Here is a 27751-nt window from a genome sequence, read left to right on the forward strand (position 1 = left end):
AACTGCCAGAATCGCTGTTTTTTGGTTACTTCATGTCCCACCAAAAATTGAATAAAAAGTGATCAAAAGCTTGCATGTGCCCCTAAATGCTACCATTAAAAACGATCGCTCGTCCTGCAAAAAACATGCCCTCATACCGCTTAATCGATGGAAAAATAAAAAAGTTATGGCTCTCAGAATTGTTGATATTTTGTTTTTTTCAAGATTCGATAAAAGGGTACTTTTAAAACAGGATGCCTTTCCTGCTGCATCCTGTTTCCATTGACTTCTATTGTCATATAAAAAGGATCTGTCTGGATCCTTTTCTTCAACAGGACAGAAAAAATAAATCTACATATTATTTTCTGTCCTGTTGCATAATGTTTTAAAGGTAACCCCCTCCCAAAAAAAACAGAATCTGTTAACAAGCGTCTTCTTTATACGTGTGTATCTAAATTATGCGACATGTAAAAAAGGGTACTGCCAATTCTTGTCTCATTTTACTCATCGTGTATTCCTTTAAGCCCTTCAGGATGAAGCTATTTTTTTTTTTTTTTTTCGTTTTCGTTTTTCACTACCAATAGCCATAAAGTTTTTAGTTTTTCATTATACTTTTTTTTTTATTAGTCCCCCTTGGGATTTGAACCAGCGATCGTTACAATACACTGCAATGCTAATATGTGTTGCGGTATACTGTAATTTTTAAAGGTTTCTATTAACCCTTACCAGAGGCAGAAAGAAGGCAGGCCTCCCGTGATCGTGTTCCGGGTGGCTTAAATGCCATGGTCACTATTGACTGCGCCATTTAAGTGGTTAAACGGCCAGGAACAGTTAATGCATGGTGTGGAGCGGACTCAGCGTGTGAGGCCGCTTCATACTTCATCCCTCGCACCAGGATGTGCAGTTACCTATACAATAAAATACTCACTTTTCACTCGGGCCTAGATCCACAAAATGTATTCAAAATAGGTTTGAACCAGCTTTTCATCTGATCTTACTTAAAACAGCCTTGGACAGATGGGAGGGATGTACGACCTCCTAACAAAGCTGTGCCGGATTTGTCATAAAACAGATTCAAACGGCGATGATGGACCCCATTGGTTTATAATGAATTCCTTTAAGTTTTTTGGGGGTTTTGACCGGAAGTATAGTGCTGCATTCTGTGCTATTCTTGCCCATAAGGGAGTCTCCAAACACCTATGTAAAGTCCTAAGAACATAGAAAAAAATAATTGTCTACAGTGTGGAAAAGCACACTATTTTGCCTTTTTAATTGGAAGAATGTAGGGTAATTTGCGTAAATAAAATTGATGGATGTTACTGGTAGGACATAATTGTGGGAAGGGGGAACAATAATCTGTGTAATATGTTTTCTGGGGGTTTTTTTGCAATTAAAAATTAAGAAAATCAAAAGACCTCAAGAACTTGTTCCTGATTCAGTTTGAAAAATGTATTTCTTTTTGGATAGGGACAAAAACATATTATTAATATATATATATATATATATATATATATATATATATATATATATATATATATATATTTTTCTCCGGGCAGTCTAGCCTAGAGAACGTGTATCCTCTAGTCCAGGCAGCTGCTTTTTGACTACTTTGACTGTTTTAAGATAAAATTGTAAAGCTCAGTTTGGTATTTGTGTCTGTAAAGAAAATACCTCCATCTATCATCAATCTACATGAATCCATTTCCTGACTTTTATAGGTTTGAACTGGAGACCCGGAGTATTTTGCTTGGTAGAAGACCCAGCCCTACCTTCTTGATACTCCCTACACTCTGCAATTTCATACTTCTCTTTTTTATTGTCATTTTGTGAAACCGTGTAACGAAAGTGAATTTCTTGGCATCCCGGCTGCGCTGTAACAACCTCAGAACTTTTTGGCCTTGTACTGTATCACACCGTTTTTACATTCCTCCAGAATTTTTGCATGGGTTACAATTTATTAGTGAAATTGAAGTATGTAACATAAGGTGTTTTGGTCTGTAGTTCTTTGTGTAATTCAAGGTAGATGGAAAATAGTTTTTTTTTTTCATTTAGCGGATGAGTGCATTTGGCAGCATAGAGTCTATACCTGTTTTGGATTCCTGGCGTGTGTCTGTTTTATTCTTGATAGGTATTTTGTACCCTGCAGCTTTAGTTTCACGCTTCAGAACATTTTTTTTTAACAGTTGTCTATCATATTTAATTACATGCTCCAAGGCTTCAGTTTATACTTGACAAAGCTAATTATGAATAATTTTTATTTCACGTGTCTGTGTTGCTTTGTTGTCATTTTCTTAACATTACCACAATGGGGGAGATTTATCATATCTAGGGAAAAGTGAATTAGATTTCAGCTCTTATTTTTCAGAGGCTGTGTGGAAGATGACAGCCCGAAGGGTATGTTCACACGGCATATTTTCGGCCGTTTTATGGGCCGTAAACACCCGAAAAACGTCAGAAAACTCGGAAACAGAACGCCTCCAAACATCTGCCCATTGATTTAAATGGGAAAAACGGCGTTCTGTTTTCAAAACGGCCACGAAAAAGAAGTGTAGGACAATTCTTAGGATGTTTTTGGAGCTGTTTTTCATTGACTCTATAGAAAACCGCTCCCAAAATGCCCGTTAAAAAACGTGAGTGGCATAAAAAACGTCTGAAAATCAGGAGCTGTTTTCCCTTTTTTGCTAAGCGTGTGAAAATACCCTAACAGGTAAGTGGCAACTCCACCACTTTTCCTTGCACCAGTTTGGATAATTCTCCCTCATTGTTTCCGTTATTTGGGGTACAGAGTAAGCGTCCTTTTACATTGGCCAATATGTGCAGTAATAACAAACACCGATCAACGAGACAGCTTGTTGGTCGGCGCTCGTTTGCTCCTTTCCCAAGGGGGTATGATCAGTAATGTATGAGGACGAGCGATCGCTACTCCGATCGCTCGTTCCCATGCATTACCAACATATCGGCAGCACATCTCCCTGTTAATACAGGGAGATGTACTGCCGATAAATAAAATATTTTCTGTTGCATAATCCATACGATCAGCCGATGAATGTTCGTTTGCTTGATCATCGGCTGATCGTTGCCCTGTTTACACAAAGCAATGATCGGGAACGAGCGTTCATATGAACGCTTATTTGCCCGATCATTGGCCCCTGTAAAAGGGCCTTAAGATTCTAGTTATATTCTTGATCGACGCTTTTAATCACTAGTGGTGTGTCCACCATAGCTAATGGCGGGACATGATCTGCAAAGATCTTTCTGGACTGAATGTACAGAGGTAGACATCTTTATCTTGAATTGTAACGCTTTAAATATACAAGAAACTTTAAGGCTGGACTCCCACGTAGAATTTCCGCAACGGAATTCTGTGCGGAAATTCGGCAGTATTAACAGTAGCAGCAAGGTGGATGAGATTTTGAAAATCTAATGCCACGCTGCGGGACAAAACAGTGAAAACGTAAAAATTTACCTGCGGTGCGGAATCTAACTCTGCAGCATGTCAATTTATGCTGCATTTTCATTGCTTTTCTGTTTCAGGTATTCCCCATTGAATTCACTGGGGATGCAAAACCTGCAACAAATAGCCAAGTGTTGCAATTCAGAAAAAAAACAAAACGTTTATACTTACCCAGAACTCCCTGCTTCTTCCTCTAGTCCGGCCTCCTGGGGTGACGTTTCATCCCATGTGATCGCAGCAGCCAATCACAGGCTGCAGCATTCACATGGACTGCAGCATCATCCAGGGAGGCTGGATTGGACGTCAAAGGAGGGACGCGCCACCATGACAACGGTTAGGGTACGTATGAATTATTTTTTTTCTTGTACCATTGCTTTACGCAGAGGAAATTCCACCTGAAAAACTATACCACAATGTGATGCGTTTATTTTGGACGAAATGTACTGCGGGTTCCAGGTTTTACGCGTCGTATCCGACCCGTGGGAACCCAGCCTTACTTGACTTTTTCAATGGCTTTTCAATGGCGTTTGTTGTGTGGTATCATGCTGCAGCAAGTTATCAGAGTCCAGATAAACTTGGCTACACCTGTAAACAAAGATTGCTTTCATTTGATGACAGCAAGCCCAAAGTACCGTATATTAGAAAGTTGCTTAGCTTTTTATAACACCGGACATGAGCTTTATATAAAAATGGAAAAACACCTAAAACAAATTAATCTTTCATACTATAATTTTTGCTCCTACAATTAATTTTTGAGGTTTTAAATTATAAAGGTTTTTTTTTTTTTTTTTTGCTTTGGGCATATTTAGTAAATAGCAATACAATGGACATTACTACTACCAGAGCAGTCTACCGTATGTATCCAAAGATATAGCTCACAGAGCTTGGTTGTTTGGGCACCTTATGCTTTTTTTTTGTTTGTTTGACAGCCAATGGTATTGCTGTGTTTGCTGCAACGAGATCCATCTATCATATTAAATTTCCAAGTTTCATGCAGCCTTTAAACAGGAATCATTGCTAGTAATTGTGGAGGCTATGAGCACTACTATTGTCATAACTGTATGGGGACAGTATAGCGATATAGAATAAATACTTCTGCAGTGCAAGAGGAGTCCAAGATTGACAACAGGGGCTTCCAAAAGGAGTTTGGTCACAAACTGAAGTCTTAGCCACTATGTACGAGAATATTACTATGAATAAAGTACCAGTCATAATTGTATGCCTTAACCCTACCCTGAAGTATACATCCCCCCCTGTAGGTAACGCTATACAGCCCCCCCTGTAGGTAACGCTATATAGCACCCCCTGTAGGTAACGCTATACAGCACCCCCTGTAGGTAACGCTATACAGCACCCCCTGTAGGTAACGCTACACAGCCCCCCTGTAGGTAACGCCATGCAGCCCCAACCCCCCAAAAAAATCCGACCTACAGTGTGTCCTACAAAAGACATGTATCCCCTATCCACAGGATAGGGGATACATGTGTGATCGCTGGCAGCGATAGGGAGAACGGGGGACTGAAAGTCCCCTGAAGTTCTCCATGACTAACCTCTGACTTCCGGAGTCTGCGCAGCTCAATAAAAATGAAAGGAGCGCTGGTCACGCATGTGCACAAGCGCGACCGGCGCTCCATTCATTTCTACGGAGCTGCCGACACAGACCCCGGAAGTCCGACGTTTGTGATGGAGAACTTCAGGGGACTTTCAGTCCCCCGTTCTCCCTATCGCTGCCAGCGATCACACATGTATCCCCTATCCTGTGGATAGGGGATACATGTCTTTTGTTTAATGGAAGAGCGGGGAGATACCTCCCTGCTCTGCCGTAGTGTTCAGTGGCGTCCCGCTGTAGCAGCCATAGCGGCTGCTAGCGGAGCCTCCGGCCATGGTGGGGGACCGTGCCGGTGGGCGACACGGCCCCCTCATGCCTCGAGCCACTGGCCGGGCCCCTTACAGAAGTACCCCTAATACCCCCCTGATGGCGGCCCTGTTCATACATACAGTATTTTGACATGTTTTACGCTTATACCTCACTACTTTTTCTCTGTTTTATCTAATCTTCGTTTCACTCAGTTCTTCCTCCCCATAGAATGCATTTACTGTCATAAAATGGATCTGGTAAATTCCCTCACGGGTGCTTAATCTTATCTGAAGGCCCACTCACCACAATCAAATGTTCACTTGTCATCAAAGCTTTGTTTTAAATTCTTCATGGAGCGTTTTTTTTTATTTTTTATTCACTTTAATTATTCTCCATCGTTTTCTTGCCTGTACATTGCAACTGAGAGGAAATATGTTGTACTGCAGCCAATAATTATTCACAATGGAGCAGATACTGATAACGCCTGCATACATGCCGCACTACTCTCGTTTCCAACTATACAGCATATGTCCACTTACTGGTCTTGCAAAAGAGTCGGTCAACCACTGCAGGTGCAGAAGGAGACAAAGGCCTCATGCACACGACCGTAGCCATGTGCACGGCCGTGATTTTCAAGTCGGCTGGGGGTGGAGTGTCACCCGCAAGCCACCCGCAAATCGCGGGCCGTGCACATTATTTGCTATGAGCCTGGACCGCAGAACACGGCCGTAATAAGACTTGCCCGTTCTTTCTGCGGTCAGGGCGACTGGGCCATGCACGGACCGTGGAAACCACGGTCATGGGCCCATAGAAATTAATGGGACTGCAATTCTCTCGTGGAATTTTGGGGGAATTGCAGCCGCAAAAGCACGTTCGTGTGAATGGGGCAAAACTGCATCAAGTTGTTAAAGGAATACCAAAAGAGATAAATTAAATTCCATTTAGTGTGAATTCAATAGGGAAGTAAAACCCGCAACAAACAGCAGATGTTGCGATTTTTTAGCGGTGGAAAAGCTGTGATTCCGTCGAAAAAAAATCCCAACTCAGGAAAAAAAAATGTCTTATACTTACCCAGAATTTTGTGCTTCCTTGTCTAGGCCGGCCTCCTGGGATGACTTTCATTCCATGTGACTGCTGCAGCCAATCACAGGCTGCAGCGGTCACATTGAATGAAACGTCATTCCAGGGCTGGTTTGGTTTTTCGTCCGGAATTCCCTGCGGCGACCAGGGAATCGTACCTGTAGCTTTTTACGCAGTGTATCCGCCCTGTGTGAACATAGCCTTATGCTTTATCACCTCCCCGTTTATCAGTGCAATTTTAGTGAGAACTTTGAAATTCCCTTTTCAACATTGCAATTTGCTGCTGTGACTGGAACAATTGCTTTTTTTGTGGTTGTTTTACGATTATTTTTCTCCAATTACATCAATGTGAAAATAACAAGTGTAAAATAGGTATTACAAATACTGTTTTCGGTAAAAACGCTTTTCATTTTGTGTTAGTGGTGCAGTTTTCTACTACACCGCTATCATCCCCCCCCCCCAGCCCCTCTATGTATGTACTGGGTCTTAGTTTTAATGTTCCCAACATAGCAATCTGTTTAATTTTCGGAGCCAACGCTGCTATAAGATGGCTTCTTACCCAACGAGTAATGTTTCTATGTAAGTATTTTTACATTTCTCGGTTTCAATATTAGGTTGTTTCCTTTCTATTAACATGAAATTAGATCTTCTATTTTTGTTCTCCCCTGTATAAACGTCCTACTTATTGAAATGGGTAATTGTGTACAGGACCGTGGCACATTCTATCACTTAACCTGACTCCAAAACACACCTTTGGGACACACTGTACAAAGTTGTGGTGAGAGAAAAAGTGCTTTCCAGAGAATGAAAAGACGAAAAAGGAAACTTCAAAAGGTTTGGCACACTTTCTGCCATTTCAACTCTATTTGTGTTTCAACTTGGCTAGCGATTTTGCCTCAAATTTTGCCAAGACAAATTCCAGCAGGTGTTTTTCAAGATTATTATAAAGCCACACATATTTTTTTTCTGTGTCTCCATCAATTAGTTTATTTTGAGAAATGCTTTGTTTTCATGTATGGAATCCCTAGCTGTGGTAGACTCCTACAAGTCAACGTCCATCTTCTGGAAAAGGTTTGCCTCTAATAATAATGTTGTCCAGTTTTTATTTTATTTCTGCATACAGTTCTGCACAGAATTTTGGCTCGATAATGCAGACTGCTTGCTTGTATTTTCAAGGAGGAATATTTTCGTAGTAATAATGTTGGAGGTCTAGTGTAGTGTATTTTTTGGCAGCGATGGGATTTCCCGGTTGGGACCGACTTCTTCTTAGATTTTGGTCTTTTATTTTATTCATTAGGGAGACAGATTATTACTTTATGATGTGATGCCACAGTTTTAATCGGTTTATTTGAATGGTGTTGTAATGTGACGTGGGCATATATTTGGCACCGTGTACATACAGCAACAGCATAGTTCTTAACTTGGTCAAACACAGGGCATTAAGTGTCTTGTTCAGATAATCTGGAGAATGAAGTTGAGAATTTACGTTGGATTACTGCTAATTTGCTGCCTTTCATGTTATCAATTGGGCTACTTAGTTTTGTCTAAACACCCACTAACGTGACATAATGAAGAAAGCGCTGCATTCAGAGTAATCCACCAGTAATACTTGTGATGGAGATAAATCGACATGATGCAGTGTGTCTGTGATTCTACACAAAGCTCATGTTAAGGGAACTTGGCTTGCTGTAAGTGGTATCAGTTAGGTACTGGTTTTCTGGAAGCTGTGTGCTACCACATTTATTCCTAATGCAGACGTAGCAGGGACGACTTTGTATTTTAATACAATCTTTTATCATCATGCTTTAATCCATTGAGATAACTGTGTCTGCATGTGCACCTACTAAGTGTTATCGTAATACATTACCAATGACGTATTCAGCTCTACTACATGTGTTGATAAAATATTAATTCATGTACAATGTAATTATAAGGATGTAATAAATCAATTTATAATGGACTTCCATTATGCAGTGTGTTTTGGAGCATGCCACGTTCTTATTTCTCATGGATTCTTGCCAAATCCGTACGAAAGCAAAACAGAATGATATGGTGCCTGTATGTGGGATTCGGTGCACCTCGGGCTGGTCCTCATATAATTCCACAGTTCTGTTTTTACATATTACTGCAGAGTTAGTTACTAAATGAGATTTCTCTGTAGAGAAGGAAGAGGTGCACATTCACGTAGACCGCTGTATGGACCGAATATGTGTGTAGCATTTTAGGTCATGCTTATTTCATCCATATTCATACATACAATCAGGGGCGTAGCTAAAGGCTCATGGGCCCTAGTGCAAGAATTCAGCTTTGGCCGCGCCTATAGCAACCCGCCTTGCCCAACAGCCCGACCAGTATACTTCCCCCATAGCCGCCCCCACACAGTATAATGCCCCCGTAGCTGCCCCATAGAGTATAATGCTCCCCGTAGCTGCCCCCATACAGTATAATGCTCCCTGTAACTGTCCCCATACAGTATAATGCTCCCCATAACTGCCCCTATACAGTATAATGCTCCCCGTAGCTGCCCCCCACACAGTATAATGCTCTCATAGCTACCCCCCCACACACAGATAATGCTCCCCGTAGCTGCCCCCACACAGTATAATGTTCCCATAGCTACCCCCCCACACACAGTATAATGCCTCCATGCAGTATAATTCCCCCATAGCAGACCCCACACAGTATAATGCCCCTCATAAATTCCCCCGTACAGTATAATGCCCCTTAGCAGCCCCATACAGTATAATTCCCCATAGCAGCCCCATACAGTATAATGCCCCCATAGCAGCCCCATACAGTATAATGCTCCTCATAGCTGCCCCCACACAGTATAATGCCCTCCTTAGCTGCCCCATAGCTGTCTCCCTACAGTGTAATGCCCCCATAGCTGCCACCATATCAGCCCCCCTGACAGTATAATGCCCCCATACAGTATAATGCCCCTCATAGCTGCCACCATATCAGCCCCCCTCCTTATACAGTATAATTCCTCCATATGTGCATAATAGAAAAATAATAAAGTTACTTACCTATCCCCGTTCCCACGACGGGTGGAAGAGGAGATCCTTCTCCTTTGCCCTGTGTTATGAGTGTCTCGGTGCAGACAGGCGCAATGACGTCACTAAATCGCGCCTGTCTGCGCCGAGCCGCTAATAGCTCACGGCAGTGAATGCTGGAGGAAGGAGCCATCAGCTACTTGCACCAGGATTAAATTCAACTCGATCTGCGTCCTGAGGACGCGAATACAGTTGGAAGCAGGACCTCGGTGAGTGGTTCGCGACCCCCCGGAGGTCTTCACACGACCCCCCAGGGGGAGTGCGACCCACAGTTTGTAATGTATTGTGTCCGAGCACTGAGACCCCCACCGATTGCTAAAATGAAGCAGCAGAAGCGCTCAGGTGAGCACTGAGCCGCTTTATTTCTAATTGGCTTTTTTCGGAAAGCCGATGTAGCAGTGTACGGGCCCATAGACTTTCTATTGAGTCCATACACCGCTACATCGGCTTTCCAAGAGAAGCCGTTAAGAAACCAAGTGGCTCAGTGCTCACACGAGCGCTTCTGCCGTTTCATTCTAGCGATCGGTGAGGGTCTCAGAGTTCGGACCCCCACTGATCAAAACTTCTGACATGTCACTATGACATGTCAGAAGTTTGTTTCAAGTTTAGTTGCACTTTAAGCCAAGGTTTCAAATGGTTTTATGGTTTTGAAACAATTGCATAAATACAAATTGCTATTTTTTCACTTTATTTGGGTGTTCAGTGGACATTTGGGGGAATTTAAGAACAGCTGTACTCCAGTACTATGGCTTTGAAAAGTTGCAAATTATGTCGCACACTAATCTGCATTTTTTTGCTGTTTTGCCCCGACCCTGCCACTTAAAAAACAGCAGCGCCAAAAATTCACTGTAATTTACGCCAAAAAGTGGCATAAATTATAGCGGAATTCTAGACCAGCTCACAGCTGGCATAAATTTCACTTTCTGGCGCAGCAGAAGATGTGACAAATTTATTAAAAAGGAGTGTGTTTCTTAATAAATGAGTTACATTTTACTTTACATTTGCGGGCTTCATACTCAGACTGGTGTATTGAATACAATTCTACAAATTGGCCCCATTGTGTCTCTATTTCCTCTTCTTCCGCCTTTTTTTTATGATTTACTATTTTAGAGACACTTTTTCACCCATGTCTTATTGAGTGGGGCCCACCAACCTTTTGGATTGCTCATCTCAGGCTTGTGTTTGGGTGCTTGACCAGAGAAATCCAATCCATCATTTTTACAATGTTTCTAGAAGTGGTATGGAACATATTGGTGAGTATTGGAACTGAGCACAGTTGATTTTTACATGGTACTTGCTAGATCACTGAATAAACCGTGTCCGTCTGTGACTTGGTAACACCTAGTTGTCAATTTTTCCTTAAATTTCCAAGAGGAGTAATAGAGGAATGGTACAACGCAGAGTGTATATATTACCTGGTGTATATATGATTTGGCATAATGCTTTGTACTTTATGCAGATTTTCAACACCCGACTTCAGTAAGGAATTATCCATGACTACAAAAAAAAAGCAAATTCGATGTAAACCTGCATTGATCTCAAATGTGTAAATTATTATTTTTTTATACATTTCTTTTCTTTTTCTCCTGGATTCTTTGCTTGTCGGCATAGGAGTAATAGCAATGAGACATTTTGTCTACACTTTTTCATCTACACTACTTCACTTTGACAAATCCAGGGATACTTTTAGCGTTTTACGCAGCAGCGGAGAGAAATAAAATCTCAGTAATAAGCATTACCTTCCCACAGCATTTTTATTTAAGAACAGCGACAGCTGAAGTTGTGTGAATCGACCATGAGGGGATGACATAAGATATGATCTGACATAGCAAATCAGCACCTTCCCTCACAGATTGAGCTGAACAGTGATTCATTATGCAGCCCCAACGACTATGAAACCTAAAAGAAAACGAAGGTTATCCGCAGCGTGGCAGCTCCTAAGAAGATCACGCGGGCCTTGTATTTCCCTTCTCTGTCAGATTACTTTCTTACTAAATGGTTTCCTAGTCATTACAGTAAATATCAGTCTGGATTGGAAATGTACTTTGTGTCAGGGGTACAATAAAGTTTTGGATTTCCTCCATTATAGGCAGAATTCCAAGGCCATTTAATTGGTCAGGGACAGAATCTGTCCTTTATGAGATCTAATTAGGGCAGGTCTCTTTATGAATACGTTTAGAAAAAACATTTCTTAGGCCTTGGGCTTCCTTGTGTTATCTAGAAAACAGAACCCTCGCCATCGTATGTAATGTAAAAAGCACCAGATATCTGTGAGAAAAGGAACCGGTCTAAAAGATACGTGTCCAAAAGGAAATGTGAAATTGATGGCTGCAAAATGATGTATTCATTCGCAACCTGGGAAGTAATTGTAAAGCTTATTCTCAACTTATTTTTCGCGTACCACGAGACTGAATTATCACAGCTGTCTTGGCTGTTGTTTATAGGTGCATTATTGTCTTGCATTGTTGGAATGTAGAATAACTATTTTGTGATTGTCCAATTTAGATTTCTTAGCTCTTTGCGACCCTTTGTTTTAATATGGTGTAACGTAAAAAAGGAAGATAATTTTTTGAGGTTGACAGTGTTACTTGTAGTTTTAGTTCAGAGTCCGTTATCAGCAACTTTATTTTTTGTTTCTCAACTGCAGTCCTCTAGTTCCTGCAACAGGTCCTCTAGTCCCTCCAACTGGTCCTCTAGTCCCTCCAACTGGTCCTCTAGTCCCTGCAACAGGTCCTCTAGTCCCTGCAACAGGTCCTCTAGTCCCCCCCAACAGGTCCTCTAGTCCCCCCCAACAGGTCCTCTAGTCCCCCCCAACAGGTCCTCTAGTCCCCCCCAACAGGTCCTCTAGTCCCCCCCAACAGGTCCTCTAGTCCCCCCCAACAGGTCCTCTAGTCCCCCCCAACAGGTCCTCTAGTCCCCCCCAACAGGTCCTCTAGTCCCCCCCCAACAGGTCCTCTAGTCCCCCCCCAACAGGTCCTCTCGTCCCCCCCAACAGGTCCTCTCGTCCCCCCCCAACAGGTCCTCTCGTCCCCCCCAACAGGTCCTCTCGTCCCCCCCCAACAGGTCCTCTCGTCCCCCCCAACAGGTCCTCTCGTCCCCCCCAACAGGTCCTCTCGTCCCCCCCAACAGGTCCTCTCGTCCCCCCCAACAGGTCCTCTCGTCCCCCCCCAACAGGTCCTCTCGTCCCCCCCCAACAGGTCCTCTCGTCCCCCCCCAACAGGTCCTCTCGTCCCCCCCCAACAGGTCCTCTCGTCCCCCCCCAACAGGTCCTCTCGTCCCCCCCCAACAGGTCCTCTCGTCCCCCCCCAACAGGTCCTCTCGTCCCCCCCCAACAGGTCCTCTCGTCGTCCCCCCAACAGGTCCTCTCGTCCCCCCCCAACAGGTCCTCTCGTCCCCCCCCAACAGGTCCTCTCGTCCCCCCCAACAGGTCCTCTCGTCCCCCCCAACAGGTCCTCTCGTCCCCCTCCCCCAACAGGTCCTCTCGTCCCCCTCCCCCAACAGGTCCTCTCGTCCCCCTCCCCCAACAGGTCCTCTCGTCCCCCTCCCCCAACAGGTCCTCTCGTCCCCCTCCCCCAACAGGTCCTCTCGTCCCCCTCCCCCAACAGGTCCTCTCGTCCCCCTCCCCCAACAGGTCCTCTCGTCCCCCTCCCCCAACAGGTCCTCTCGTCCCCCTCCCCCAACAGGTCCTCTCGTCCCCCTCCCCCAACAGGTCCTCTCGTCCCCCTCCCCCAACAGGTCCTCTCGTCCCCCTCCCCCAACAGGTCCTCTCGTTCCCCCCCCCCAACAGGTCCTCTCGTCCCCCCCCCCAACAGGTCCTCTCGTCCCCCCCCCCCAACAGGTCCTCTCGTCCCCCCCCCCAACAGGTCCTCTCGTCCCCCTCCCCCAACAGGTCCTCTCGTCCCCCTCCCCCAACAGGTCCTCTCGTCCCCCTCCCCCAACAGGTCCTCTCGTCCCCCTCCCCCAACAGGTCCTCTCGTCCCCCTCCCCCAACAGGTCCTCTCGTCCCCCCCCCAACAGGTCCTCTCGTCCCCCCCCCAACAGGTCCTCTCGTCCCCCCCCCAACAGGTCCTCTCGTCCCCCCCACAACAGGTCCTCTCGTCCCCCCCACAACAGGTCCTCTCGTCCCCCCCACAACAGGTCCTCTCGTCCCCCCCACAACAGGTCCTCTCGTCCCCCCCACAACAGGTCCTCTCGTCCCCCCCACAACAGGTCCTCTCGTCCCCCCCCAACAGGTCCTCTCGTCCCCCCCACAACAGGTCCTCTCGTCCCCCCCCAACAGGTCCTCTCGTCCCCCCCACAACAGGTCCTCTCGTCCCCCCACAACAGGTCCTCTCGTCCCCCCCCCAACAGGTCCTCTCGTCCCCCTCCCAACAGGTCCTCTCGTCCCCCTCCCAACAGGTCCTCTCGTCCCCCTCCCAACAGGTCCTCTCGTCCCCCTCCCAACAGGTCCTCTCGTCCGTGAAGCACGACAACTACTACACAGCTACTGGCAAGTGGTGACAAATGTAGAAAAAAGGGACATGGTTTTCAAGTCACACTGTTTGAATTACTGTGTTTGTCAGAAAATGGGATGAAGGACATGATAAATATGGCGTTCATCTAGATTGCTATTATTTTCATTGCAAGGAATGTGGTGTAATTGCAATGATAAATATACCCTATTTTATATTAAGAAACGACAACAGCTTCCTGTCTAATACTAAAGGGTAACTAAACGTTCAAATTTCTGACATGTCATAGTGACCTGACAGAAGTTTTGATTGGTGGGGGTCCGAGTACTGAGACCCCCACCAATCGCTAGAACGAAGCAGCTGAAGCGCTCGTGTGAGAGCTGTGTCACTTAGTTTCTGTTCGACTATTTCCGGAAAGCCGATGTATCCGAGTACGGACTCATAGACTTTCTATTGAGTCTGTACATCGCTACATTGATTTCCGGAAAAAGCTGAACAGAAACGAAGCGGCTCAACGCTCGCACGAGCACTTCTGCTGATTCGTTTTAGCAATTGGAGCGGGTCTCCTTGCTCGGACCCCCACCAATCAAATTTTCTGACATGTCACTATGACATGTCAGAAGTTTGAACGTTTAGTTACCCTTTTATGCTTTTCTGCTGGTAAAAAATAAGTTTTCTAAGGGCTCATTCAGACTAGCATAATACTCGTCCGCGTGCTGTGCGTTAAAATCACTCACCGCACACGGACCTATGCAATTCAATGGGGCCATTCACACGTCTGTTGTGTGAAACTCGCTGCATGACCTATATTGGTGCGTTTTCATGCTCCCGGTTGCCCATTGAAGTCTATGGGTGCGTGAAAACCAGGGACAGCACACAGATGACATCCGTGTGCTGTCCGTTATCACGCATCAAATACATTGAAAAGCAGAGAAATAAATTTAACAAAAAAAATTGTGCTTGCACTGACGTGAAAAACGCTGATGCCAATATGCAATGCACACGGATAAGAAATGTAGGAAAAATGCTGCGTTTTTTACGCACGCAAATTGGACACGCTCGTCTGAGTGTAGCCGAAGTGATAAAAGGCAATACCTACATTATTGATAGATTTAGAAAAAAAAAAAACTCTCCCATACAGACTTTCTGCTGTGTCTACAAAGTACGTTTTTCACCAGTCAGGATGGGAAATATGGATGTACAGTATAGTACTGTGTATTGGTTACTCTATATCACAGATATACACATGAATCAGGACTACTACACTTACTACACGTGGGCGTATAATAGTAGAAGTAGTATTTTCAAAGAGCTTGGCATTCGTATAAAGCACTTCATTTAAGAGCAAGAAGAGGTGGAGTGGGTTTCAGATTTAGCCATTTGCCAAAATATTCAGTTTCTCTGCACATAAATTGTATTGCATAAAACGTATTTAATAACCATGTCCTGCTGTAGAACAGCATACAATTCATTGTGAGACAAGTTGGAGATGTGCTAGAACTTGTAATCTGAGGGCATGTTCAAACGGCTTATTTTCAAGCATATTTCGGAGCGTACACTTAAAATACGACTGCGAATCGCTTCCCATTGATTTCAATAGGAAATAGACTGTGCAGTTCACATGAGGTGTATTTTTACGCTGCCTTTGTAGGCTATGTAACATTTTAGTTCCATTATATTGTATTTAATAAGGGCAGTCTTGTAATATAGTTTAGACCCACAGAACTCTGAATCTCTGAATGTCTTTCTAGTTTAAGTTGGCAACTTGAATTAGGAAAATATATTATTTTGGGAGTTTTCAATTAAGGCCTCATGCACACGACCGTGTTTGGTCAGTGATATACGACCATATGTCGGCCGTATTTCCCGGACTGACCACAGTTCAAGTAGCTGGGCTCCTAGTTATCTACGATGCTAGGAGTCCCTTCTTCTCTGCTGGAATACTGTCCCGTACTGAAAACATGAAACGTTTGGTCAGTCCGGGAAATACCGCCGACATACAGTCTTGTATATAACGGACCAACCACGGTCTTGTGTATGAGGCCTAAATGATGTATCTTGTTTGCTATCTTGATTAGCAATTAGTGTGTTTGTACATCTAGCCGTAGTGTGACGCACATCATTTTTTGGTGTGTTTTTTTTGTCCGCATGGTTTATACAGGTGAAATAAATTAACCGCATGGGACACATCTTATTCAGGAAATGTTAAGTAGATGTGAGTCAGTTGGAGGGGTTTGCCTATCTTTGAGTCCATCGAGTGGAGCTTGTGGAGTTGTCCAGTGAGTGGCTGGACAGGGATGGAGACCCTTATAAATATTAATAATCCCTGCAGCCTGGCTTACTTTTTTTGTAGTTTCCAAACAATATATCAAGATAATTACAGTAATAAAAGTAGCATCAAACTCAGTAAATTAGTACCTGCTGCCAGGAGGAACCACAGAGAATTCTCTTTAGCTTTCCCTGCTTTATGTTAGATGGCTAACATTCATAAAGGGTATTCCTCATAATTTAAGTACATTAGGAAATTAAACTCCTTAATATGTAAATGAAGGTTTATACTTTTAATATATGAAGAGCTATAAAGGCTGAGGCCTCATGCACACAACCGTAATAGTTCTTACTGTCCGTAGCCGTCCGTAATTCAGACTTCTATGAGTCCATGATGCAATTGCGGACAAGAATAGGACATGTTCTATATCTTGCGGATAATTTCTACAGCACGGACACACGTCCGTAAATATACGGAAAGGTGTCAGTGGCCAATAGAAATTAATGGGTCCGCAATTTCATTTGTAATTACGGATGAGAATTACGGTCGTGTGCATGGGGCCTTAGACTGGACCAGTGTATAAACTTATAATATTTAGATATTATTAAAGTATTCCCTTTAAAAGAGTTTAAACATCTGAATGCAATGGTAGCCCAGCTAACAGGCATTACACATGTGTTAACTGCATGCTGTATATTATACAGCTCATACATGCCCCTTGTAAAATGTGTCAGCGACATAATCATAGTGAACCGAAAACCATATATTAGAAAGGAAGGATGTACCGTGTCACCTTCACCATATATGCAGCAATGTATTTGGCAAGCAGAAGAGGCTATAATGTATTTGTTCAGAATGACCATAATTCTGCAATTTTTATGTAATTTTTACAAACCCCATTCAGATGTATGGGATAAATTTCAGTCCGAGAATTTTTTTTCAGCAGAACTCTGCCTATTGTGAACATTCCATTAACCCCCTGGCGACATGTCACGCACAGTTACGTCTCTGCGGCTGTAGTGCAGTGTATTAGAATAGCGATCAGGGCTTCAGGCCTTAAAGTCCCCAAATGGAACAAAAAAAAAAAGTTTCAAGTTAAACAAAAAATGCCTTTTGCCCATAAATCTTTTATTACAGGAAAAAACTGAGAACATTAAAAAAAAAGTACACCTATTTGGTATCGCCACCAACTATAAAGCTATAACATTATTTTCGCCCTTTTTATTGTGGTAATGCTGTAAAACCTAAAAAAAAAACTATATACGTTTGGTATCGCTGTAATCGTATTGACCCGCAGAACAAAAGTAAAAAGGTCATTTATAGCGCTTGGTGAATGCTGTGTAAAAAAAGAATAAAAAAACAATACCACAATTACTGTTTTTTGGTCACTTTGCTTTGCAAAAAAATGTATACAAAGTGATCAAAAAGTCACATGTTCCCCAAAATGGTACCAATGAAAACTATAGATTATCCTGCAAGAAAAAAAACCCCCCACACTGCTCAGTTGACGGAAAAATAAAGTCCTGGCTCTCAGAAAATGACGACACAAAATGTGAGTGTTCCTAAAATGGGATAAGTTCGAGCACCATTTATCAGTGCGACACTGGCCACATATCTGTGGATTATTTATTTACTGCATTATTATACCCTCTTATTATGCCCCAATGTTCTCCGCACAGATTACATATGCCCCCACATTAAAAAATGTAAATACCAGCAAAACCCGAAACAGAACTAGAACCAAGCAAAATCTGCGCTCCAAAAGCCAAATGGCGCTCCCTCCCTTCTGACCGCTAGAGTGTGCCCATACATGGGAGAACCCGATTAACAGTTTATGAGGTATTTGTCTTCAGCGGCACAACATATTGTGCACTAAAATGGCATATCAGTGGAAAATTCGAATTTTCACTTTGCACCATCCGCTGCGCATTAATTCCTTCTTGATAAATGCTTTGAGGGATGTAGTTTTCAAAATGGGGTCACTTCTTGGTTTTTTTTTTTACTATTTAACCTCAGAGCTCAGCAATTGTCGGCCAATGCTGCATAAAACGCCTAAATGACCTCAAATGCGCATGGTGCTTTTTCACTCCTGAACCCTGTCATATGTCCAGACAAAGTATTAGGGCAACATGTAGGTTGTATCTAAAGCCAGGAAACACTGCATAATAATTAGAGAGCTGTCTTTTCATAGTGGCACAAGCTGCCATCACATATTGGGCACTGAAATTACATATCTGTGGAAAAAATAAAAGTTTCGCTTTGCACCATCCGCTGTACATTCATTTCTAATGAAAAAATTACATGCTCACTACACTCCTTAAATAAATGCCTTGAGGGGAGTAGTTTCCAAAATGGTGTCGCTTCTGGGGAGTGTTTCATTATTTGACCTCAGAGCCCTGCAATTGTGGGCCCATGCTGTGAAAATCACCAAAATAGGACTCAAATGCGCATGGTGCTCGTTCAATTCTGAGCCCTATCATATATCCAGGCATATAATAAATGCCTTGAGAAGTGTAGTTTCCAAAATGGGATCGCTTCTCTGTACTCTGAGGGGCTTGCAAATGTGGCATGGTGCTCGAACAGCAATCCAGTAATATTTGAGCTCCAAATGCCAAATGGCGCTCCTTCCTTTCTGAGCCCTGCAATGTGCCAAAACAGCAGTTTACAACCACATATAGGTATTTCCATACTCAGGAGATGTTGAGTAACAAATTTTGGTGTTTTTTTTTTCCTTTTACTCCTTGTGAAAAGGAAAAATTGGGAACTAAATCTAGATTTTTTTGGGGAAAAAATTTTCACTGCTTAATTCTAATAAAATCTAGGAAACACCTGTGGGGTAAAAATTCTCACTACACCCATAGATGAATGCCCTGAGGGGTGTAGATTCCAAAATTTAGTCACTTAGGGGTTTCTACTGTATGTGTACCTCAGGAGCTCTGCAAATGTGACATGGCGCGTAAAAACCAATCCTGTAAAATGCATACCAAATAGCGCTCCTGCCTTTCTGAGCCCTGCCATGTGTCCAAACAAAAAATGAATTAAAATAGATTTTCTAAAAAACAATGAAATTTGTAAATTTCACCTCCACTTTGCTGTAATTCCTGTGAAACACCAAAATGAAACTTTCTACGTGCTGTTTTGAATACTTTGAGGGATTTCGTTTTTAAAATGGGTTGACTTATGGGAGGTTTCTAAAATATAAGGCCCTCAAAGCCACTTGAAATCTGAACTGGCCCCTAAAAAAATAAGTTTTGGAAATTTTATTGAAAATGTGAGAAATTGCTGATAAATTTATAAAACTCCTAACGTTCTAGATAAATAAAAGGATGTTCAAAGAACTATGCCAACATAAAGTAGACATATGAGAAACTAGTAACTATTTTGTGTGGTATTACTATCTCTCTTACAAACCGATATATTAAAATTTATAAAAATGCTAATTTTTGCACATTTTCTCTAAATTTTTGTGGCTTTTGCAAATAAATACTAAATTTATCTACCAAATTTTTCCACTAACAAAGTACATTATGTCACGAGAAAGCAATCACTTGGATTATTGTTATAACTCTTCAATAGATCGTTTTTTTTTTTTTTAACCGCATATAAATGGCAAACAATAGAAATTTTATTATAATTTATACAATGAAGATGATATTTAATGGTGGGACAACCACCTTCATCTCAAATGCATTATGTATCACTAAATAACTTGTTTATTACAACATGTAATATTTATTTATGTATATGCTTGTTCACAAAATATGTATATGTGACACAAGATTTTGACACAAAATATAGTAGTTGGGAAATATATATATATTTTTTTCGTTTCCATAGTCTATTATTGATGATGTTTTTACACAGGCCCATTTGTGCCACTGAACATATTACATTTATTTTGTTATTCTTCATTGGGTTCCATACATTATTTGATGATTACTAAATGTTTCATAAATAGGATTTGCATCATGTCCCTACAAATTGTATTTGTAAACCCCAAAAATATTATATACCTAGCATGCTTTTTTTTTTTTTTTTTTATTGCGAACAATTTTTTATTTTTTTCATTATCATTTTGGATGCTGAAAGTATTTTTCCTGTAGTAAAACTACACTTTTAGGCCTCATTTACACGAGCGTGTGCGTTTTGCGCGCGCAAAAAACGCTGCGTTTTGCGCGCGCAAAAGGCACTTGGCAGCTCCGTGTGTCATCCGTGTATGATGCGCGGCTGCGTGATTTTCGCGCAGCCGCCATCATAGAGATGAGGCTAGTCGACGCCCGTCACTGTCCAAGGTGCTGAAAGAGCTAACTGATCGGCAGTAACTCTTTCAGCACCCTCGACAGTGAATGCCGAACACAATATACACCAACCTGTGAATAAAAAAAGACTTTCATACTTACCAAGAACTTCCTGCTTCCCCCAGTCCGGGCTCCCGGCCGTTGCCTTGGTGACGCGTCCCTCTCTTGTCATCCGGCCCCACCTCCCAGGATGACGCCGCAGTCCATGAGACCGCTGCAGCCTGTGATTGGCTGCAGCCTGTGCTTGGCCTGTGATTGGCTGCAGCTGTCACTTGGACTTAACTGTCATCCCGGGAGGTCGGACCGGAGTTATCGGTAAGTCAGAACGTCTTTTTTTTTTTACAGGTTCATGGATTTTCGGAGCGGAAGTCACTGTCCATGGTGCTGAACCAGTTTAACGCTTTCAGCACCGTGGACAGTGACTGTCTCCTGACGTCGCGTACCCGAACATTTTTTACCGGTTTCGGTCAAAACGAGTTTGGCCGAACCCGGTGAAGTTCGGTGCGCTCATCTCGAATTTGACACTCCGTTTGGATGTTTGTAAACAGAAAAGCACGTGGTGCTTTTCTGTTTACATTCAGGAGTTTGACAGCTCTTGCGCGAATCGCGCAGTTCGCACGGAAGTGCTTCCGTGCGGCATGCGTGGTTTTCACGCACCCATTGACTTCAATGGGTGCGTGAGTGCGCGAAAAACGCACGATTATAGAACATGTCGTGAGTTTTTTTCTGCGCACACGCGCTGAGCGCAATTCACGCATCGTCTAAACTGCCCCATTGACTAATATAGGTGCGTACGACATGCGTGCAAAGCACGCGCGTCGCACGCGCGTATAATACGTTCGTGTAAATGAGGCCTTAACCTCTACACATGTTAGAGATGGAGAGAAACACCATATGTAAATCATTTGCACTAAATGCTTTATTTATACTCCAGTTAGGCTCATTGCTTCGCATATAAGTATGCTGCTAGCTGTATGCCACAGCAAGTTATTTAATATCTATGTATCTTTCTGGTGCATTATTTCAATTACAACATACTGGAACTGAGAAAACCTTATTAAACGGTGTATTAAACTTATATTACCTTGAGGCCTCATGCAAACCACTATACTACAGCTCCATAAAAGTTCCGAGTTCTACATACACCTAATATGGTACCTGTGGAAATCTATGGACCTCTGATTTCAATATTGAAAAATACAGAAGTTTTTTCCTCAAAGATTCATACATAAACTATGAGTAAACAAATTGCTCCCATGTTCTACCGCAGGGGTCCTCAACCTTTTGTACTTTGCACTTAGAATGGAGGAGAAACGTAGTAAACACGGAATCATAAATATGTAAATGTCAGTGAGAATTTTGACATATTCGTAATATACCTTCCAAATTGGCCCAGTTTGGTGGTTAGGCTATGTCTTTAATATTGTCGGTGTGGCACTCGTAGGGTAGCCAGTGCATATAGTGATAACTTTTTGCTCCTATGGCAAGCCACAGATCTTGGGGTCGCAACCACATGTGGACCACTATGGGATCACTGTTTTATCAGATGCTGTATTATGGAGGTGTTCTCCTCTGCTTCTAAGGGAGAATACCTCTATAATACTGTGCTGTACGAAGGTACCATATGGCAGCACGTGCCTAGAGCTTCTGATTGCTGCTGGGCAGTCTCTGTGCACATGGCTCTGCAGTGGGCATGAGGCCTGAAACAGTTTGTGTGTGTAGTAACATGTCATAAAAGATCTTGCTTTTCCCAAAAATTTTTTTTTTTTGTAACACAAGACAAAAATACTTACTATCCATACCGTATGACTCATTTGCTAGGGAGAGTAGAATCAGAGCAACAGCTGTCCTAGGGTCAAGTAGACAGCTGCATAACTGTTCAATGAATTTGCTGTGTTAGAATCTATGCAATGGAAGATAAGACCTGTTAATAGATCGACATCAGTATACATTGTACTTATACCAAGTTTGTAAAAAGTTTACTTATCACCTACAATACCGTTCTTTGTAAACAAAGCCTAATCTTTCGATCATGAAAAGTTATGCAACTTTTGAAAATGCTTTGTTTCAATCTCTTACCATTTTCAAGCTTTCTACTTGCTGTCAGTGAATGGTGACATTCTTCTTTTCTTCAAGTACTTGAAAATGCATCCTGACCTGCACTGCTCACACAGTTAAAAGTTTGCTACAATATTTCTAGTCTCTTTGAGCTAATCATCAACAACGCACATCTCTCAACTGTCCCAATGAACCAGCGCCGATACAGTAAAAAGTATCGACCCGGGGTTGTAGACCTGGTTGATTCACAGAGGATTCTCTAAAATTGAAATATTTGTATCTACCTCTTAGCTGTGAAAAGTATTAGGTCTGTACAGGATTTAAAACGCTTGATGCAAACAAGAAAAGTTTTTACAATTCACTGACATCAAACCGAGAGAACCAAAATATTAAGCAATTGAAAAACCAAGTATATTAGAAAGTTAAATACAATTTCATTGTAAAATCATTAAATAGGATATGTACCTCTACTGATATGTCTATTTTAGTAAATGTATTCCCCATGGAATAACAATTATGGAGCATCTTTTCTTAGCACTCTGTTTTCCATCCCTCTGTTATTCCTCCTAGAAATCTGAGTTTCCTAAACAGACTGACAATGTCCAAACAGTGCTGACCGTGAGACTGTGTAGAGTCACTTTTTTGACAAGAGAACTATTAACACCCGTCTGTCAATTTATTCATACATTTCTAGGATGAATAACAGAGGAATGGCACAAAGCAGAGTTCTAAGAAAATATGTTTTACATTTTATGTCATGTCTATTTTAGTTAATACATGTTTTCGACTTGAAATGTCAGGAGAGGTAACAGATCCTTTTTAAGCTTTATTTACATAAAACCAGAAACGGCTTTTAAGGGGTAGTCCCATCTTAAACATTCACAGGATATGACATAAACACTTTATAGGTGTGGGTCTGCGAACCCAGTTTGTCAGTTCACAATGGCCGCTTCCCCATGGAATTCAATGGAGAGGTAGCCATGCTTGTATGTGTCACTCTCCGTTAAAGTGTATGGGAGTTACAGAAAGCTAAGAGCTTCTTCCAATAAGACCCTAGAGCTGTTCTTTTGCTATTGCTGAGTGCAGTACGAACATAACCAGCGACCTCCAAGTATTATGCCAACGTTTGATGACGTAAAAGTAATCCTCCTGACATTTTATCGTATTGTACATTCAATAAACCTCTGAGTAAAATAATTCTGTACTAATAGAGAGAAAATACTATTATGTAGGCTTGTCTTGAATGTAACAAATGTACTCTGCCCAACAAAAATGATGTTGGAAACCATATATTTTGTGGTGTTTATTTTCTACTTTGGTTTGTTCCAATTTAGAAACCGGACAAGGACTTCAGTCAGTCCAGGATCTTATGGATATGGAAAAGTACCTTATATTTTACCTCTTCAAAGTGACACAGGTCAAAACAGACCCAGAAAAAGGAGGCAGCTTCAGTCTGGGAGACAGCCTACACATGGACAAATCATAGCTCAGAACCGTTATTCCAGCATCGGTAACCTTCACCAAGATGGACTTTATCCTTCACTAAGGTCAGCAGATTCTTCAATAAATCAACAGCTGCTGCCTTCTTCTCAGATGCAACCAATATCGCAAAGTCTATTCCCTGATACTCCTGTGCCGGGAGCATCACTCAATCTACTCAGAGGTAATCCGCAAGGACAGCGTGGAACAACCGCTATCACATGTACTGGAGCCTACAAACAGTATAAGCTGTGCAATAAGAATGTAAGTGCTAAAAACATGTATTCTGCGAGACTAACTAACTAAATGTTTTTTTGTTTTTGAAATCTTGATACTAACTTAGATGTACAATAATATAAAGAAAAACTGACTGTGATTTCTGTTATATAATAAAGTACGTCTCTTTAGGTCTTTAAAGCTCCTGAGCATATCACAAGTACTACTATGTATAAATCTATGGTATAACACAGTTGACTTTTACTGTAAATGTAGTGTAACCAGTAGCGTAGCTTGCGGGTGGGCAGGGAGGGTGGTGGCCCTGGGCCCACTGAGACGGTGGGGCCCAGGGCTGGTCCCCCAGTGGTGGTGTGTCCCGGTTTCATCTGTATCTGCGTCCTCAGGACACAGATACAGTTGAATCCACTGATGGCTCCTTGCTACAGCATTCACTGTGTAATACTAGCTCCAGTGGTGAGCGGCTCGACACAGGCAGGCGCGATGTAGTGACATCGTCGCGCCTGCCTACTCAGAGCCCCACGCTGCACAGAACGGAGGAGCAGACAGTTCTTCCACACTTGTCGTGGGAATGGGGATAGGTAAATATTAATTTTATTATTTTTATTAGGCACTATAGGGCATTGTACTGTGTGGTAGCAGCTATGGGGCATTATACTGGTATGCGGGGAGCTACAATAGGGAAGTTTGCAGTATGGGGGTAGCTTTGGGGGCATTCTACTGTATGGGGCAGCTGTAGGGGCATTTTACAGCATGAGGCAGCTATGGGGGCATTATACTGTATGGGGTAGCTATGGAGCATTATAGTGTATGGGGCAGCTATAGGGGCATTATAGTGTATGGGACAGCTATAGGAGCATTATACTGTATGGGGCATCTATGGGGGCATTCTACTGTATGGGGCAGCTATGGGGGCATTATACTGTATGTGGGCAGCTATGGGGCACTATACAATATGTGGGCAGCTATGGGGCATTATACTGCGTGGGGGCAGCTATGATGCATTATACTGCGTGGGGTTCAGCTATGGGTGCATTATACTGTATGGGGCAGCTATGGGGGCATTTTACTGTATGTGGGAAGCTATGGGGCATTATACAATATTCAGGCAGCTATGGGGCATTATACAATATGTGGGCAGCTATGGGGCATTATACTGCGTGGGGGAAGCTATGGGGGCATTATACTGTGTGAGAGGCACTATGAGGGCATTATACTGTGTAGGTTCAGCTATGAGCGCATTATACTGTATGTGGGCAGCTATTGGGCATTGTACGTCGTGGAAGGCACTATGAGGGCATTATACTTTGTAGGGGGCAGCTATGGGGGCATTATACTGTATATGGGCAGTTATGGGGCATTATACTGAGTGGGAGGCACTCTATGGGCATTATACTGTGTGGTGACAGCTATAAGGGAATTATAATGTGTGGGGACAGCTATAGGGGCATTATACTGTGTGGGGATGCACTACAGGGGCATTATACTGTGTGGGGATGCACTACAGGGGCATTATACTGTGTGGGGCAGCTATAATGGCATTATACTGTGTGGGAGCCACTAAGGGGTCATTATACCATGTGGAGGGCACTAAAGGGTAATTATACTATGTGTGGGCAGCTATTGGAGCATTATTCTGTGTGTGGGGGCAACCATAGGGGCATTATCCTGTGGGGGCAGCTATAGGGGCATTATACTATGTCTGGGCCCACTAAGGGGTCATTATACTGTGTGTGGGGCCCACTCAGATTTGTTTCCCCCCCCCCGTGCTAAACCCCTACCTATGCCTCTGAGTGTAACATTTATCAGATTTTAAAGGATGTATCAGAATGTATACTGTACTGATGAGATTAAAAGGACCATAGTGTCTTCCTTTATTGACACCACAACAATTATTTAAAGGGATTGTCTGGTTTAGAACAACCATATTCAAATGACCTACATGGGATTGCTGAGTTAATAGAGGGGGATTCCCTTATTCTGCTGCTCCATAAATTAGTCTGAATAGAGAGAAGCTGCAAAGAACGTCCCAGTAGGACACCGCAAATCCGTGCTCTACATGGACAGCCCATTGATTTCAATGTGTGATGGAAACGACAAGCAGATAAAATAGTTACATTGTAGTGAAGTTGAAGAAAAAAAAAAAGTCCATGTAGTTCAACCTATTCTCCTGCCATGTTGATCTAGAGCAGGGATCAGCAACCAGCAGCACTACAGCTGTTGTGGAACTACAAGTCCAAGAGGACGGCAAAAACAATTGTCTTCCAAATATGGCAATCAAAATAAATCCCTGGATCATTTACCCACATCCAGTAATCTAGTTCCCATAAAACCCTTTCATATCACGTTTGAGCATCCTGTTCAAACATCAGTGTTTTGTTTTTTTCTCTCTCCCTTATAAAACGTATCCGTAAATGGATCCATGGGTTTTCAATGAGGTTTTTGTCATGGTTACAAATGTTAGTTTGTCTCCATTTTCCAAGTTTTCATCAGGATGCTGACGGATCAGTTTTTCCTGTACAATGCAAGTCTATGGCAACAGGATAGACATCATGTTGCACTATCCTGCTTGACATCTATTTGTTGTTTTTTTTGGAATAAAATAAAACCAGACGGTTCAACAGGATGCAAAAACTTGGTGGGAAATTTACCTTACTTGTAATGATATTACTTTCAAGAAAGACATCCAAACAACTTTTTTAAACTATTTTAATGAATTCACCATAACCACTTCCTCTGATAGAGAGTTCCATATTGTCACTGCTCTTACAGTAAAGAATCCCCTTCTATGTTTCTATAGAAATCCTTCTTTCATCTAGACGTAGAGGATGCCACCTTGATATTGTTACAGTCATGCGTATAAATAGTTCATTAGACACATTTCTGTTCTGACCTTTGGTATATTTATCCATAGTTATTAGGTCACCCCTCAGCCACCTTATTTACAAACTAAATAACCACAATTTTAATAATACGGTATATAAGTAAGGGAGAAACTGCAGCACTTCAGTAGAAAAAGTTTATTTTAAACCACCAAAAACATGACCTTGCAATGTTTCAACCCTGTCAGGGTCTCCCTCAAGCTTGAGAAAGACCCTGACAGGGTTGAAATGTTGCAAAGTCATGTTTTTGTTGAATTAAAGGAAACCCTTTTTCTACTGAAGTGCTGCAGTTTCTTTTACTTATGGATTTGTGATTTCCCTTGGACTGGGGATATTTTGCTGCTTGCACCTCCCACTACCTGGGATATTTCCTCCTGTTTTAATGCTGGTTGTGCTGCAGAGTGTCCGTTCTCACAATTTTAATAATGATTCTCGGTTCTGTATTCCACTCGTTCTATTTATTACGTTGGTTGCCGTCCTTTAATCCGCTTACACTTTACGATGTCTTTATTGTACTCTAATGCCCAAAAACAGTACACCAAATGATTGTCAACCCTTCAAGCAAAAAAAGTTACAATATTCAGCAATTTTACTAGTGGAAAATCCAGACAAGTGGTAGAAAAAAAGTCTCACTTGTCTACAGCTGCAGTATT

The 27751-nt window shown here is 42.4% G+C and overlaps 1 protein-coding gene across 2 annotated transcripts in view; it reads left to right on the top strand.

The window, feature by feature from the left end:
- Positions 1-27751, top strand: part of THSD4 (thrombospondin type 1 domain containing 4) — a 684213-nt gene that overhangs the window by 173334 nt on the left and 483128 nt on the right. For both annotated transcript variants that reach the window (XM_075857920.1, XM_075857921.1), the window contains exon 5: positions 23838-24246. In XM_075857920.1, the coding sequence (XP_075714035.1) occupies positions 23838-24246 (409 nt within the window). The remainder of the gene's footprint in view (positions 1-23837; positions 24247-27751) is intronic.

This window comes from Rhinoderma darwinii, chromosome 3, assembly GCF_050947455.1.
Source record: "Rhinoderma darwinii isolate aRhiDar2 chromosome 3, aRhiDar2.hap1, whole genome shotgun sequence".
NCBI lineage: Eukaryota > Metazoa > Chordata > Amphibia > Anura > Rhinodermatidae > Rhinoderma > Rhinoderma darwinii.